The sequence below is a fragment of the Lepeophtheirus salmonis genome, chromosome 6, assembly GCF_016086655.4.
Source record: "Lepeophtheirus salmonis chromosome 6, UVic_Lsal_1.4, whole genome shotgun sequence".
Lineage (NCBI taxonomy): Eukaryota > Metazoa > Arthropoda > Copepoda > Siphonostomatoida > Caligidae > Lepeophtheirus > Lepeophtheirus salmonis.
This window is the reverse complement of record NC_052136.2, coordinates 42,878,477-42,897,137: the sequence shown is the minus strand read 5'-3', so window position 1 is coordinate 42,897,137 and position 18,661 is coordinate 42,878,477. Positions and strand designations below refer to the sequence as shown.

The 18,661-nt window shown below is 30.3% G+C and overlaps 1 protein-coding gene across 2 annotated transcripts; it reads left to right on the top strand.

Moving 5' to 3' along the window:
* The first annotated feature begins 2,489 nt into the window (after nt 1–2,489).
* Nucleotides 2,490–6,999, top strand: LOC121120866 (uncharacterized). Of its 2 annotated transcripts, none has more exons than XM_040715762.2 (4): nt 2,490–2,680; nt 3,347–3,685; nt 3,759–4,033; nt 5,884–6,999. In XM_040715762.2, the coding sequence occupies exons 1-4, from the start codon at nt 2,585–2,587 to the stop codon at nt 6,197–6,199; spliced, it is 1,026 nt and encodes a 341-aa protein (XP_040571696.1). In that variant the 5' UTR covers nt 2,490–2,584; the 3' UTR covers nt 6,200–6,999. The 2 variants fall into 2 exon arrangements, with proteins under 2 accessions (XP_040571696.1, XP_040571694.1); XM_040715760.2 differs by having other exon boundaries at nt 2,490–2,688.
* The last annotated feature ends 11,662 nt before the right edge of the window (nt 7,000–18,661 follow it).

Genomic DNA, 18,661 nt, shown 5'->3' with positions numbered 1-18,661 from the left:
AATAAAAATCTGGTTTGGGTCTTGAAGGTTTTCGGATAATACAACTTTACTTATAGCGTACCCGGGTACTTGGGATCTGGATCCAATACCTGTCCTATCTTAATTGAAAACTTAAAATGTATTCCTGGAGTTGGAGTCAGACTCGGAGTCACATCATTTCAAATAATGGGAGTTGGAACCAGAGTAGAAACATTGTAATTTTGAATGGTTGAAGTTGAAGTCAAAAAATATTCTTCCGACTCTACAACCCTTACAAGAAATTCGCCTCGAACAATAACAGAGTATTGACAAATATTACGATACTGATGTTTACTTCATAATTCACTAAGTACTAAGTAAAAATATATAGGTGGATATACCTCTACCGTTGTTTATCATTTAATAAAAATTATAACATTTGTCAAATCGAACAAATATAAAATAATGTTGTATGATGTAAAACATTTAAAAGAGTTGTCTGGCTCAGGCTTCAGATTATAAATGCATTTAATTACATAAATATAATTTGTCTAATACGGCCAGAAGGAAAGAAGTTTATTGAGCCCTTAAGAGTGCCCCTTTTATTTGAGGAATTTTTTTGTTGTTCAATAACAAATCACTATTAAACAAATAAGTATGTTAAATTATTACAAAAAAAAAAATCAGTGTTGCCAGTATTCCCTAAATTTTTTCGACAGCAACGAAGTAAATTGAATTCTTCAACAAAAATTTGACTTCCTTTTCTCTGCTACTTTTATTTTATTTTATGATTTTTGGGATGCAATATCGCACATATTGGTAATATCAACTTCATTAAATTTTGTCAAATAATGGTTGAAACATTTTAATATGTGGGCAAATTTCAATCAATGTAAATATAATACTTTAAAAAATGATAAAATTTATACCTAATATATTTCACCCTTGAATTTATAGAAAAAACTGGAAAAAATATTGGAGTGTCTTTTATGTTGTTTAAGACATTGGATACTTTCGTCTTAAACTATTTTGCCTCAGTACATCTTCCCTTAAACCATTTCGTCTTAAATTCGCTTTGCTTTAAGGATATTTCGCCTGAAAATAAAAATAAATAACAATGGAATTATACCCCAAAATTCAAAATCTCACTATATAATGAGTTGTAACCAGGGACAAAATATTTAATAAAATTAGTGTCAAAAGATAAGAAAAATAAACAAATAGAACAACGATTTCAACAGAAGGAGAACAAATAACGACTGTGTTATTAATTATCATTAGACATGATGAATTAATTATTTTTGTTAGAAAAGACTCATGGATTAACAAACAAGTATAATATAAGGAAGGAGTATTATTTAATCATTATTCCCGCATAAAACAACCATTTAACGCGTTTTATAATAATACAAATTACATATTTTGATTAAAAATTCATAGGGAACATCAATTTCAACCAAAAATAAACAATAAAGACGGATAAACCTCTTTTATTTATATATTAAAGCGAAATATCCTTAGGTAAAATGGTTTAAAGGAAAATGTTCTGAGGAAAAGTAGTTTTAGGCAAAAGTTGTTAAGGCACCGTTGTTAACATACTTATACGAGAAAAAGCTAGTCACATCTATCGAGCATCTGTTCACAGTTATTCACCAAAGTTTCAGCTATTTGGACACGTAGTTGTTATGTATCTGAGTGAAATTTTGTATCGAGATATTATTAGATATTTGGTTTTGATAGTATAACCTTTATAGATTCAAACAATAGATCCAACTCGGAGTAATTGAGCCAAAAACAAAAAGTGTCTCGTGAACAGTTTTTTGTTTTTTTGTTAAAGAAAAGCGCTTAGTATTATTTGTACGGGTTACAGAGATGGGAGCATCCCTGTCGAGAAGTGTGTAGAATTGCAAAGAGATTAATATGAAAAATAAATTAAAAACTTAAGAAGAAATGTCTTGTATCTTTGTTTGGTCGGAAACTTTTCAGACCATCCTCGCAAATAAAGTATTAAGAATCATCATGGTGTTAGAGAGGTTGAGTAACCTAGATTAAAAGTTCCGTTATATTGAATTTATTTTCTATTTATTTAATTTTTTAAATATAACAATTCTGACTTGAATTCACGAAATATCATAAATTTAAATTATTTAGCAGCAAACGTTCTCCCTATAGACTCAATTATAAATTATATGATGAGCGATTTTTCTTTGTTTGCCTACATACTCTATTAAATGAATTTTCATCTAATAATGCCAAAAAAGAAAAGTGGAATTGCAGTATTTAATTACGTATTATCGAGACGTTCAATAAATCCTGCATAGAAATTTCAACAATTTTTCTTTTATAGGAGCAATGGTATTTGAAGTGAAGTAAGTAGAAAGTATCTGATTAAATCTTTTACAAATCCTTTATAGTACATACATACGTAATTGAACAACGTACTCGATCAGGGTATTATTTATTATTAAAGCAAGGTAAGCTTTTATAGAACATAAAAAAGGAAGGTAAATGCATAATTAATAAGTCTTAATGTCAGTAGTAAAATGATTTAGCTTATAATATGTAAGTATTATGGATCTTCCACTCCAGGCAATACCATATCAAAGACCAACTCCTTCCCAAAAATATGATTCCTTTCGGAGATACTATAACAAAAGAAAGAAGCTACGGAAAATACCGAGTGTTAATCGGGAATGGTTTGGACTGGATTCAACTTCTGAAAGTGAGTCCGTAAGTTTAAACTCCAATGATATATTTTGGAGATGATTTTTGCGGCCTGTCAATACCATATATATTTTTTCAAAATAATATATGGATTCTACATATTTTCTACTATTCGACGAAATATTATTGTCGAGTTCTATCAATAAATTATTCTTATGAAACCTTTTGGAGACGTTGCAAACTGCACTACTTAAAGTACCAAAAATTTATCGTCACAATGGAAGAATTAATAATTAATAAATTTGATTTGGAAGCCCATAGAGAGGTCAAATTAACGCTCATATTTCAATTGAAGGCTCACAATTATAGTAAAAATTTTAGAATATATCAACTCATACCAAAAAATTAAATAAAAAGCCTATAATTGATTCAAAAATGTCCATGGAAGGATGTAAAAAAAAATCATTGGACATTACTTACTTTTTTGATTTTTGTTCAGTACTACTTTTATGTTAACTCATTTGACAAATGACATTGTCATCAGAAATACAATAGAGTGGATTAAAAAACCTACATATGAATGACGACAATCAACTTTTCAAGTCTTTACCAGAGTTTTATAAGCAGATTCGTATTAAACTATTGTGAATCAAGGGAAATTAGCACCAACATTCAACTATTAGATAATATCATGATTGATCTTACATTTGTTAAATTCTTACAGGACAATCAATCACCTACCTCATCTTCAAATGAAGTCTTCCATCATTCAAGCACACAGCAAATACTAGGGAAGCAAAAAATAAAGCTAAATGAGACTTTTATTATTCGAGTGGACAATAATCAAAATCGACATTTCTTCCTTCCGCAGATCTGTCCTCAGACGGATAATGCCACAACTAATTTGGATGAAGCTTATTTGAAAAATGTCTTAGAATCGTCTCTCAGATCAACTTCTTCAAGAACTTTAAATATTATTTTAAGGGAAATGAGGAATTTGGATCGGGATAGGGAGCAAATTCTCTATGGTCCTCAAATACGAATGATTTTCGAAAAATATAACGTAATGAAAAAACCTCTAAAATTACATATATCTAAAGGGAGGCTTTTCATATACCAATCATTAATTTATGTAGGTACCTGTTCTCCACGTTCTTGATCAACTCTTACAAAGACATATAGCACCGAATGAATATGGATTTTCAAATTACGAAGACATACTGCAATATTTACTTGATTTGAAAAGTTCAAATTATGTAGAAGGTTGCTCCTCTTCGAGTCATTTAAGAACTTCAAGTAGATTCAGCATGGCGAGTATGAGTAGTTCACTTCCAGCTAGACTGAATAAAACACCAACTTTACCTTCATTCAATCATCCGAAGGATTATGCATCATCCCCTTTTGACGATAAGTACGTATTTTAGTTTCAGTTCGTATTTTAGGATATTTAATTATTCAGAAACAAGCCTAGAGTTCAATAACATTATTACCTGTACTGTATCTCACGACATTTCCTTCAAAAAGAAGCACAAAAATTCGAACTCAACCAATCAACGTTCAAACACTGATCAAGGGAAAAGACTGAGAAAATTTGGCAGCTTACAAAAAGTATAGTGTGAATTTTTATATTGCCATGGTAACACCGTGTCTACTTTCCTTTCAGAAATAACTTGGAATCAGTTCATAATCAGCTAGGTCGTTTTTAGCCAATCAACGTTCTGAACAATAGTAAAGGACATATTAAATAAGTAGAAAATAAACAGCTGATAGATTTCAACAAATAAATTGTAGATATTTTCGCAGAGTTATCCCAGTAGCATAAAATTAGCTATATATTTTATGGTCTGCTGTCAATTTTTCTACTTACTATTTTTATTAAGTACTAGCAGGTGTAAACGACATTGCGCAAATTAACACAAAAAAATTTAAGAGTTTTGTTACCCACATTCATGGCCTAGTCAATTTGAAAAATTTTCACTTTTTTTTTAATCTTTGAATCTTATGCACAAGTTTAAATTGGTGCAAACACAAATACTAAAGGACTTTTTTAAGCAATATTTTTATTACTTCCGTTGAGATACATAAAGACCATTTTCTATCAGCTCTTGAGCATCCAATGTAAACATGATCATGATTTTTTTAATATGACACACTGAACTTTAGCTACTTTACGCTCGTTGTTACATTAGTATTTTTAGATCATGTAGCCATGCAGTTCTAAGCAGACCTGTAAGAAATTTATCATAGAATGCGGGAGTGACTTTTTCTAGTTGCCAATCTGAACAGGGTGTTTTATTTTCCAAAGTTTTTTTCATTATTATTTCATTCTTGTAGAAGAATATATACTTACAGCTGATATAATAAAACTTCATGACAGCTAAACTGGTTTCCTCGCAAATATTCTTCAAATTGCTAGGATTATCACGTTAATTTTAGATTTATTTCTTTTTTGCATACCAGTAGCGCATATTTTATACATCACTGATCATAGGTCCCACAATAGGAGGAGACATTATCACATCACCTTTTCAAAGATAATAAAAATGAATTGATTAGCTCTTTGTAATGTCTCCGTGTGGGGGACAGAGGACGAAAAAGAAGTGTAGTAATCTACGAATAAATGAAAAATTTGCAAGCTGCTACCAATTGATTTTAGGGCTCTTCTTTCTATTTTTTCATGGTGGGATATACCAACAATAAAGATAACTACATGATCTATGTAATAACTAGAGATAGGGGTTTTGAAATAGTGCGCTGCCTGTTTAATGATTTTTGAGGGACAAAATGAATTATTGCAAAAATTAGGAGAACTTTCCACATTTAAAAAAACAAAAATACATTAGGGTAGTGAAAATATTATAATTATACTTAAATTCATATATATCTATTTTATTTTGTATTTTTAATCTATTTCCGCCCTAATTTGTAACTATTTGAATTAATTCAAATAGTTACATATTAAGGCTGTAAGCATAGGTAGACTGGACCTCTTCTTTTAGAGGGAGATGTTAACACACAAACAATTATTAAATAACGAAAAAAGGAACAGAATGAGAAAATGCATCAACCGTTTTTCTTTTTCTAATTACTATACTTAGTTTTTTATTTACACACATCCCCTCTTTAGTAATAAATTTGCAAGTGTTCTCTCTTTTGTACCATTTTTTTAAGCTAGATTTCCTCGAACTACTTAATTTTTCATTCTGTGTCAATTTTATATGTATATCATATCAATAGTGATTTTAACTTTGGTTATTATAGGACCTACTTTTTTATGGATCGGAAAGAAGCAGGACTCCTATTGGAATTAGGGGATATTATAAGAGCAAGCCCAAGATTTAATATAGATAATTTCAGATATTTTTTACAAGAAAGGGATCACTACGGAAATGGACAAATCTCACGTCAACACGTACAACAAGCATGTGAAATGTCTTACCTTAACATAGGCTCTGAGCCTTTCTATCAAAATAAAACGCTACAAAGATGGCTAGAGGCTTGTGATCCTCTTGGTAAAGGAAATATTTTCTTAGTTGAAAAATTAGTGGACTATTTGAAGAGAAGTACACCATTTTGATCCTGGATTCCATGCATGAGAATAATTATAAAAGTTATAAATTCTAAGCAATGCTGTTATCTTAAAAATAAGACCAAACATTAACATGGTAACACTGACAATTTGAGGGAAAAAGAAAAGGGAATTTTTTGAGGAAAAGAGTAGCTTGGCCGTCATGACCTGTCATTGAATTAGCTGTAAGCAGCTATGAGATGAAGGAAAGAAACACAAATTACACTCCGTATCTAGCAAGGCTACAAGCAGGAATTACTAAAATGTCAATCTTCAATGAGACTCTGAGTCTAACAAAGGCTTATAACTCTCAAACAAATCCTCACTGTTACTCTCCGTCTTTCAACAGCACATAAACTTTATACTTTGATGTTCCCTCTCAAGAATTAAAGAATAATAATAACCGCTTTGGAAAATAAGTATAACACACTGTTTATATTGGCAACTATAAAAGTTGTTTACACGAATAAATTCTTGGAATTTGCAATTCTAAGTATGATATTTATAAATTATGCTTGGATTTTCTGCGCAAAAAGATGTCAGAATGATTCTTATCACCAATTAACTTTAGAAAATTAAGTGACTGATTTATAAAGTGATTATATATTTTTTAAATTAAATATTAGATTTTAGAATATGTATTTTGAATCCTAATAATATTTATATAATATATAGAAACGTTTATTTTCCAGATGTTTATATATTTTTAAATTTAAATTTGTTTGTCATTGCATAATACTATATACTCGTATATCCAAATTTTAATTGTGTACAAGTATTTATTTATAAAACAGCGATCGTAAATTTAAGTTGTTCTCTCATATCATTTTATAAAAACTACTATTGTGATTCGACAAATACTAACAAAAATGACGTATGGAGGAAGTTAGAAAAAGTCCTTTTTCTGTACTCTATGTAAAATTCAAAGTCTTCAATATCAAGTGCAAGTCCTGAAATAATTTTTTAATACTCTGTTAGAGCTCTCAGATTTATTCGGAATGCATTCCAATTTTTTCATTATTCATTTCTTGATTTGAGTTAGAAAGCTTTCCTGGAGTTGAATATAAATTAGTTATAATGAAAAAAGTAACGGAGAACAAATCAATCCTCAATTTTAAAATATCAAATAAACATTAACATTTTGTACTTATTCTTACTCAAATTAAGTTATCTATCTAGATATAAAAGGTACATTGAAGTGTAATTTTTATTCAATGGAAGTTAGAAAGTTGGTTAAAAGATTGTATGGAGTCCTAACTTTCAAATAAAAAACAAATGGAATACTTTTGAGACTTTGATTTTGAACACAAGACAAGTCTTCAAAATACAGTCTCAATTTAAAGTAGAGTTTACAAGTCTACATTTCAAGGTAGCTTAAACCATTGACACAGCTTTTTGTTTTCCCTTATTTAAATGTAACATTTAACAAGTTTGTAATGTAATTTGTAACTAAGTTACAAGTAAGTGACAATGTAACTTATTATATAGGGGAGATGGGGAAATGGTGTTACACGGATTGGTTGTTTCAAACAATACTGAGTACATAATTTGGGAATGTAAAAATTATCGAAATCCTCGTGAATATAAACCAAAAAGAAAAGTATATGTTGGCAACTTTGATAGATGACATATTTGACAGGGTTATGAACAGAACGCATTTTTTTTTTTTTTTTTTGAACAATGAACACTAAAAATGAGATTTTAGCGTTCCATTCCTATAATAGTAATTTCGGAAGGGGTGTAGGTGCCCATGGGATAAGTATCCTAGAAACTAAACAAATGCAGGGACAAGTTATAAAATTGGGGAGCTATCTAAAGCCTCCACCCCTGCAGACGCCCCTGATATTAATATTAGTGTAAATGTGAATTAACCCCTCTAAAAAGTAGATAACTATTATTCATGCCCCTTTTATGCAGTAATAATTTATTTTCTCTTGTACTCAATGAAACGAATTCTCACGCTCTTAGTTTTTTATTTTTTTAAATTTCCTAATTCTATAAATTTTATTTTTAGAATTTTACCATGAACAATGTTGTAAAAGATATAATTCGCTATCGAATGATAAGAAAAACATTGTCTTAGTCGCCACCATGAGTACACAGTACGAGAAGAACAGCGCTCCTCCGCGAGGGATTGTCCCACAAGGGCATTGGGGAGCGAACGGGGTCTCAAGGAAGAAGAGTTACAATGTATCAATGCATGGGCCTTCTAAACAATTCTGCACGGAGTGGCGACTAGGACAATATTTTTCTTAGCAATCTACAGCCAATTATGTGTTCTATAAAATTGTTTATAGAAAATTTATAAGAATGACTCTTACCCTCTAAAAATTTGCATATTAGAGATGAGTAAATAATAGCGGTTGGCTAGGAAATTGAGCTTACCCATCGGAGTCATTCCTACCTATATTATTACTATATACAGAAACGATTTGTGTGTACTTACTTCATCTCATAGTTGCAGGCACCTAACTTAATATTATAACAGCTAACTATGTTGCTCTTCTTGCAAACATTCATCAAATCCCTTAATTTTCGGGTTTTTTCAACATACTGGCAGATCATATTATTTTCAACAATCAAGATCACAACAAAAAGTATATAAATAATTAATAAAAGCACTTATAACATGCAAGCAACAAACTTATACTTTTTTTTAATGTATCCTCGCCAAGATTTCGACCTTTTTCATATCCCTACTCATAACAAGATCTATTATATAAAATAGGTTTTACACTTGCACGTATATTGGCGATTTATACAAATTTTCATGCCTTTTATAAGATTGGTAATCGACGAAAAATAATTATTTTCTTATGACCTTAAGTACATATTATGTAAACTTTTTATTCCATTATTAAATTTGTAACTAATGGATTTGTGATTAAATTCAAATTTCTTATCTTACTAACTATATAAATGAGCTTTTAATCTTTTAATTATACCATAATTATGATATGATTCAAGACATGTTAATTGATATTATTCGCTAATAAATAAATTATTAACTTCATGATTTGTGATAGGGATACAATTGGCCAACTATGATATAATTTATATTTTTTGTTCGTTTTCTTTTCAAATGAAATTATGAGAGACAATTTGAGCGTTTTCACGTGACGTCACATGTCCATTTCTGGGCCTGAACAACTAAGTTTTATAAAAATGAAAATCATTTTTTATGAATATTAAAGACAAAATGTGACCAACTAATAAAAGTACTTAAAACCCATTGGCTTTTAAAATTATATTCCTCTATTACCTAGCTTTATTATATATCTTACTATAAAATGTATTAAAAATATGCAATTATATCGTTAGATAATCTTATTTCTGTGTTGTAGATAAAAGTTAACCAAATGGAAGTAATAAGATATTTTTCACTAATAATCCTATGTGTCTCGTCCCTAATCAATCCTAACTAAAAAAGAATTTTATAAATCTAGCCATCTTTAGGGATTTTCAGTGTATACTGTTGAGATCATATTCAAATATAAATGTTTGTCATCGGCATCAAGTAGTATTTAATACATGCATTATGTACTTTTGTATTCATAAAGCATTTGATGAAGTTTAATCAAGATGTATTAGAAAATTGTCCATATTTTGTAGATGGTGTCTCCTTCAATTATGATGCAATTTATGAAATCAGTGAAAAAGATAATATTCTAATCACCATAGACAAATTTGAGGATAAAATAAATCTTAATAATATTGGATATGTTTAATATATATGGAACACTTGGTTATTGAAAAATTAAACCTTATTTACATAGCTTGGACACCAGATATTAAATACTATGCATGGAAATTGACCTCAAAATAATAGCTGTTCATATTTTCTGCCCATGTCTTTGATCCTTTTTTATTGTCTTCTAAAGACATATTCTACTTAGAAGAAAGCTAAAATCAAGTGGAGAAATAACAACTCCTGGATCAATATTTGTTTAAATGTAGTTAGCTAAAATAATAAATTTTTGTCAACTAGGGATCCTAAGGATTTCATCAATTACTTTATAAATAACCATGCAACCTCCATAAATTCACAAGGTGAATTCTGTTTCAAATAGAAGCAAAAATTGCAAAAAAAAATTAAGGACATAAATGAGCAAATTATTTCATTTGTACCATAAACCTTTCAATTGCGCCCTTTCAATGTTTACCAAAAATAATAAAAAAAAAAATTTTTGATAAATAATTTGGTAGATTTTTAATCAAATAATGTTCTTAGAGTGTGTTGTTTATTTTATTTTCTCATTATATCGTTTGACCTTTTTGGGTCACTTTTTCTGTCCTGTGTTGATATTTAATTTAATGGCGTTTTTTAAAGTGATATTTTATCAATTTAAAAAACTCATTTATCTGGAAAAGGGTATATTTATTCCTTCATTTCTGTTTTTTGTAGCTAACTAATTTCAAGAAAACATGCCTTTGTTTCATTTTAAAATATTAACGAATAAACAGGAAAAATGAACAGATGAATGAGAACAAATTAATTAATGATCCCTCAAATTTTTGGTTTACACAGGACCATAAAGGAGTTAGTCATTTAATATATAAGAATAATGACAATCTGTCTCAGTCTCGCCTAATTGCAGCTCTTATATTTGTTGGTGTTTATACTTCCTACTATTTCTATGATATAATTATCTCTAATATAAGATATAATTACACCTGGTATTTATAAGTAATGATGTCGAATTACCCGTATATCTAGGAAGAAATTACGACAACATATCCCTCAGAGTGTTGTGGACTAGGGTCTGGTGTATATTTGTGAAACATGCAGATTACATATGGCAATTAAACCTTACCTTAATTAAAGAGAAATAGTGCGATAGCAGATACGGTATGGGGCATTAGTATGTTTTTCTATTAAATTAGACAAGTAAAATTTTTATAAATGTTGAAGAACATTATCAATATTCCTTATTTTTATGTATTTTTGAATATTATCATTTACTTCAAAAACTAGTTGTTTTGCCATACACTTGAAAATTTGACCAAAATGTGAAACGATAGAAATGATACCCTTCATCACATTAAACGTCAAGAATATCTAGCCAATATCGGTCTTCTACTATTAGTTTTAAATATTATAATTACTGAAAATAATATTTTAGTTTTTTTGTTGAATATATAATTTTTATAAATTATAAAAATATTGAATAACAAAACGTAAACGCTAAGAAAGGTAAGCACTATAGTAATTTTTTTTAATATAATTTGATGCCTTGTAACTACGACGGCAATCTGGAACGAAGTAAAGGTACTTATAAATGAATAAACTTTAGACCAATGAGAGTAGTCAACAAAATCTTACGTTTTTACTACAAACCTAGATATTTCGAATTATATAATTGTAATAAGTGTAAATCGTATTAAAGTAATCAATTATCAAATATATTATATGGATAATCAATTAAGACAAAATAAAAATGTAGACTTAAATCAATGAAGCACATAAATAAATACATATTTGCATTATGCCATTATTTACACTTGATAAATAAGAAAATAATTTTAATTGTTAATGTCATATTAATATGTTTTACAATTGTCAAGGAACATAATCTATTATTTAGTGTCAATGAATACTGAAATAATAGTTCTTATATAAAGTTTTGTTATATCGTAAGCATTTAGTGTAATCCGTATTTTATTTATTGAATATTTATGGGAAAATCCTTAATCCTCATGATCGAGTGATATCTAAATATAATGACAAGTGATATCGTAATTCAGAAAATTACTTCAAACTAACTAACTTTTAAAATATGTTATACGAAATTCATATTTTCCAATGTAATTCTACTAAAATCATAAGATCGCTGATAATTTATCAACATATTTATCATGTAAGAGTTCCCATTCACTATTTATCAATATACATATGTAGGTAATAGGAGAGTTAAATATGTTTTGCGGCTTCACTGATATCTAGAAAAGAGGACCACATTAAATTCATGCTCCAGGATCGTTTTCTACTTTTTTCAGTGACAGAAAAGACAATTACAATTAAAAAATTTAGTATATGAGAGCTTTTGTAGTTTGAATATGTGAGAACAGAAGTGTCTAAATTTGTCTCAATTTTTATTTCACTAGCATCAATAATTATAGTAGTATTTTGATAATTTTCTTTAAATTTCTCTGGCATAGTAGCCAAAAAAAATTATGTAGGAAGCTAAAAAGATCCATTTTTTACCGATTAAAAAAATTTCATCAAGCATTGCAGAAAAAGTTATTGAAACGGTTATCTTATGAATGTTACACATAGTTTCCAAGAATTCAAACGACACGTTAAGCTTAAGTTTAACAAGGAAGAGAAGGAGGTGATCAACTAATGCCAAGCCTTGAATTTTTTTAATTTTGACTCAAATTAAACATTAAAAGTCAAACCCCACTTTTCTTCTCCACAATATGTATTAAAGTATTCGTTTGTCATAAAACTCTTCATTGAGAAACGATTTTTAAATTATTTTTCTGTATTAATATCACCCTAAGTTCCCTTATTTTTGTAGTGAACCTTGGAAACAGTGGTTGCCATTTGGGAAGGCTGGTCGGGGGTTTAAATTGCATGATACATTTTTACCATCAAAATAAGAGAAAAAAAAGGGTGAATGAGAAGTAGATTGAAATTTGCCGTCGGTTTGCGTAGTTCTTGAGAATCTCTGAAATTTTAAAAATAATTGAGACAAATGATCAAATATACCTGTGTTAAATACTCTTTAAATCTGTTACTGTATCAAATATACGTGCACTTGAGTCCAATTTCCTCGTCCAGTCTCTTCTTTATTTCTCTTCCTTTCAAGAAACGGCTGTGACGCTCTTTATCACTAAAGGTTCCGGGATGGACATGGGACGTTGGAAATAATGTCGGAAAATAGTCAGGATGACCGCGAGTGGGATTGTATTTACCGGTAAAAAAATGTTTAGAACATATGTGACTCAAATAATGAGGCTTCCATATAGTCCAATCATCATTCACCATTTTAATAGCCTTGATCCAGAGTTATCTTTGTTCCATATTAGTTATTACGAAATGGGAAACAAAATATTTTTACGTTTTAAATCCCTTTTCTATAAGCCTTATTGCATCTCTCGACGGAACAGTAATAATAGGGTTTCTTTTTACGATTTTGAACACTCATATGACCAGGTTGACTGTTATTACTTATTAGTTATAACGAATAAGTAATTAATTGTTAATTGAGCATTCATTTCTCAACAATCAACATATATTGCTATTTTTCACCACTAGGGTGATAAGAAACGCACATTGAGAGTTTTAACATTATCCATAGAAGTATAGAACGATTCCATACAAGGTATAAAGGAACGGATCTCTATTTGAAGCATTGGATGATGAGGTAACAGATTTAGACGTTAAAGGACATCTGCACAATTACTGATACTTCCATTAAATGAGGTGACATCCATCGAGTATGGCGCAATGCCATTTTCTTAAGAGATTAGATCCCTGAAAATGATGGATATCATATTATATCTTTAATGTAATAAACGCATAGAAGTTGAATGGAACCATGAGTTGATTCAAATCCCTATATTCGGATGTTCTGTGAAAAAGATCCATGCAAATCATCCTTATTGTCTTATAAGTAATTAATTTGATGACTAAAATTTATCACAAAAAGGGGTTAAATAATTATATTCCTTTCTCCTTCACCCGATGAGTTTCGTGAGATTTCTCATTCTCTCTTGTTTAGATATTGTTTCATTTGGACTTTACTTTTTTAAACGTTGAGGATCTTATTACTCAATACTCGTGACTTAAATTGATCTTGATAATATGATGCACAAAAATATGTCCTAGGAATAAATTGTTTAAAATGACAGAAAATTATAATTAAAGTACTGTGGACTAGTGATGGAACTGTTTCTTAATGTGCGATTCCTGGTTCTATACAGTTCTTTCTCCAAAGATTCCTGGTTCTTAATGGATCATCATATAAGTCTTAACCGTTCTAATCTAGTTTCTCAATACGGTTATATATCCGGTTCTTTCTTCACCCATTTTTTCTAAAAATATTAACTATGTAATACAAGGGATAAGCTGGAAGGGGTAGAAGCAGGCTTGTCCTTATTGCTAAAGGCAATTACTTAGGAAAACATCCTCAAACGGCCAGGAAAAAATTATCGCACATTTAGTAGTTTGTTATTTTCTCTAGTTATTAGAAGATAAATTATATATTTTGCCTAGGGCCTCAAAAAGCCTCGACCACTAATGGGTAGATAGTGTTTGAGCTGGTTCCCTCTTGTCTAAAATAAGAAGAGTACACACTAGATGACTAGCTAATCAGTATCATTTTGGTCATGTTAAAAAAAACACCACATAAAATCAATATGGTAGCTCTGGCAATTTGATGAATCTTTTGGATGAGAGCTGCTTAGCTGTCATGACGTTCCATTAGATCAGCTACAATCAGCTGTGATGAGGGAGGGGAATAAGAAAATAAACCAAGACATAGGCAAGAATTACTCTGATGCCCATCCTCAATTCTACTCTGAGTCAAACAAGGACTTATAATTTTCACTCAGCATCAAATCCTCAGGGTTACTCTCAGTCTTTGATGAGCACACGCAAATCTCCAACTCGGTTTCATATATATAAATGATAGCTTCTATGTTATGTAGTAGAAAAGGAAGTTCACTCCCAGGAATTAAATACTAATGATGATAGCAGCGTAGGAAAAGAATATTCACTCTTAAGATTGTCCAATCAAATAAAAACATGCAACGATGACGCTTTAGTATTTTTGGATGGTCAGCACAAATAGTACGTTTTCACAAATCGGGTTGCACCCGCAATTCCTTGACATCACTACTGCGTCAAGTTAAACATAAGCAAAATTAACTATAACACTTGGGGTTTGTGATAAAGTTTACCTACTTGATAAATTATTTGGGAAACAGATAAATGAAATCCATAAACAAAAATACTGATTCATGCCAATTCACTACAAGGACGATTAAGATTAAGATGTACTTAAATAGAAATCTGCCTTAGCAGCCCTGGGGTCTTATTATTACAGTGGCCATGGATTATATATTTTCTGTCTTTCTGATGAAATAAATAGACAGGTAAAGTCTTCATTTTATACATTGTGTCTCGATATCCCTAAGATTCTTTTTGAATTAACACTAACTTCTTTGTTCCTTTATTTATTTTCGATAAAACTTATGGAGACGTGTAATTGTTGACTCAAGAGCTTTGATGTTTATTGACATATATTAATCATTAAAGTAAATTATTACGGAAGAAAGTATACATCATACACTTTGTTTTGTATTTTTTTTATATTTAAAATATTTACTTTTAACTACTTGTGTGGGCAATTCCAGTAGCACCAGGTTCCTCCCAAGAATCCAAAGGATGTGGCTCCATGTTTGATATATATATATATGGGTTTCAAAGTATCCCCAATCAGCCATGAAGTTGGGAGTAGTCTGGGTAAATGGAAAAATGGATAACATCCCATGCAAAAGTTTTATTGTCCACAATGTTTTCCCGGTTTTCAATAGCTCCTATGATATTGAGAATTGGGTATGTACTCAATATGGAACTCCATACCCAAATCAAAGGTCACTCAATCTTACTTATACACTTAGGCTGAGATGGATTTTGCTCAAAGGTACTTAGGCCTCCTCCATCACCAAAACCTGAATCTCCCTTACTACAATGCGTAAAGAGCCACTAAGAAAACCCCATATGGATTTTCTGTTTCTTTTTTAACCTGCCCAAAATACAGAGGATTTTGTCACTAAGTATTCTTGTTCAATTGTGAGAAAAAGAAGCTTTCTAGCTTGAATACTTGTCCGTGGCAGTGAGCATGCTAAACAATACATAGTGTGATCCTAGCTTCACTTTCATTTAATAACGTCACAATATTCATTTATAAGTTATATTTGTAGACACCTTATCCTCGGAAAGGACTATTGAAAAATAATTAACGATTTCGATGGATACGGAAGAATTACTCGACTAATTTATCTATACATTAAATATTATATTTAACCATTTCTATAAAATATTGCGTTCCAAAAGACTGCTTTGGATATTTGGTTGCTTTAAAATACAACGCCCCACTAATTGTAAGTCTACTTTTCAATCAAATTGATACTAACAGACTTACACTGAATCAAGGATATTATTTTGAACTTATTTAATGTACCTGCAAGAATATTTCAAAGGATCGATTTAACTAAACTCGTTACCGTATTGTTACCTTTATTTTATCTCGCAATATTTACTCCAGAAAGAAACAGAAAAAAAAGAAACAAAATTAGTGGATCGTAGTTATGTAAAAAGAAACACGATAAAAGGTCAAGAATCAGTTAATGGTAGTAAGCTAATGTTTTTTATATATGGAATTATTTACAGATTACCATAAGTTAATTCAAATTCAAACAATTAACGTCCCGAATACTAATTAGTTAGGAAAAGCAGAAAAATTAATTTCTAAACACAAAATACATGTTATCATTTGCTTTAGTGAAGCAAGAACATCCCCTCCCCCCTGAAATTAGTTTTGTCTACGAATGATTTACAAAGAATATATTTGTTGTTAATCTATACCACATTTTAGTACCATTACTTTTAATGATAGATATTAAACAATTAGTTATTGATTCTATTTACAGTGGTCTAGTGTGTATGCTTATTTTACATAATACTCGTGATCAATATCTAGCATATGTAGCTGTATCCATACTTCTATATTCTTATAATTAAGAGAATTTGAATATTTTCTTCACTCACTCCTTGAGAAAGATTATTTATCCATACAATTTCATTTGGCTTACGAGGGTGGCATGTGGAGTCTAAAGGCTTCACATAGAACACTCGTTGTGGATAAAATCCTTGTTTTTACCCTCCAATGCTTATTGGCAGATGTCTTCAGGGCGACGATGTTTAGAAAGGGGATAGTACAGCCAGAACATAAATTCAGACAGGTTTAAGTCAGGGCTGTAGGGTGGCCACATCAAATTGAGTCAGAAGTATTGTCAGTGCCGTTATGCATCTGAGAGCTTCCTCTTCATTCTCACTACTGAGTGAGAATGTCTCTTTTTGAGCTCATTTTTACCGTGAGAGTGACGTGTGATGAAGGAAAACAAACATATAATCAGCAGATTCAGACAAAATTTCAAGCTTTACAATTGTCTGACAATACCTTTAGTTATAAGAATTAATAGGTGTGTCCTAACTTCCATGCAACACCCGACTATGTAGGATAATTAATTAATGGTGTTTTCCCTTCACACAATAAAATCTTCATTGAATCTCACAATGTATCCACTTTAAAAAGTCCGGTTCTTTACTATTAAATTCATGATATGTTTGGTATTTTGTGGGTTAAGTTTATTTTCGTCCATCATAAAATAATAGTTTATTTAAAAAACCAAGAGCCGAAATAAACAAGATTAATAAGTATTTGAGGTATTTTTAAATTGTATTAATGTTAAAATATTAGGACACAACCTTTCTCTACTTCTAAAATCGTGACTGATCAAACCATTCGTCCTCTTCTTTGCTCTGTCAAAATATGGTAACAACAGGGTTTAAATAGAAGGTCATTCTAGAAGTATATATATAGCTTCATAAATGTAGTATGGAGGACGAATTGGCTAAGATAAAATCTGAGGTGTACTTGTCTCATCTACCAACTGCCCAGTACCCATGGGTCATCCTAATAAATATGAGGAACATTAGCTACATTTATGTTATAAGAGTATATTAATTAGGCAATTACTACAAATTCAATTATTTAAAATAATAAAAAAAGTGTCAAGTGATATGATATGTCGTTACTATATATGGAGTTTGCAACTTTCCTCTAAAGAAAACCATTTGAAATGTTCAAATCAGTTTGTATTTCTTAGGCAATTTTTCATAACAAATTCAATACATCTACAAAGATCAGAACACGGATAGGAGTAAGAAAGTAGAAACATTTACAGCTGACATCAAAATACAGTGTAGATTTGACTGCTGGTGAAGTTACGCTGTGGCAATCAAAAGTCACATTGTAATGCATTAAATTCGAAGCAATATTAGATATGAGAGATAGATGGAAAAATATGACATCATATGTTCGCAATATTTAATGTCAAAGGCTCTGTATGATCCAAAAGATATACATACACATGTGTAGTTCATCGTTTGTATTTATTATGAAGTAATATCTATAAGTGTGGCCTCACCGGAAGCTAATTTTCTCGATAATAAAGATCGAAAGTTTTATAGAGGGTGGCCCAGAATTAGTGTCCCATGAACTTTAACGTCATAAAATGAACAGTTACATGATTCAGAAATATTGCAACAGCGTTTTGTTAGAAAAAATATCGTTTGTGGACAATTTGCTGAAAGCCTTATTGCCAAAACCTTATTACCGAATGCCCATTTACCGTACAGAAGCTTCCCCAACGGACACTTGGTCAAAAAAAATAATT

Excerpts from the sequence above, each read along its gene's own strand:
- LOC121120866 (XM_040715760.2), top strand. The coding sequence starts at position 2,530 with ATGGATCTTCCACTCCAGGCAATACCATATCAAAGACCAACTCCTTCC. Across the intron at positions 2,689-3,346 it reads CAACTTCTGAAAGTGAGTCC|GACAATCAATCACCTACCTC; the intron begins GTAAGTTTAAAC and ends AAATTCTTACAG. Across the intron at positions 3,686-3,758 it reads TGATTTTCGAAAAATATAAC|GTACCTGTTCTCCACGTTCT; the intron begins GTAATGAAAAAA and ends TAATTTATGTAG.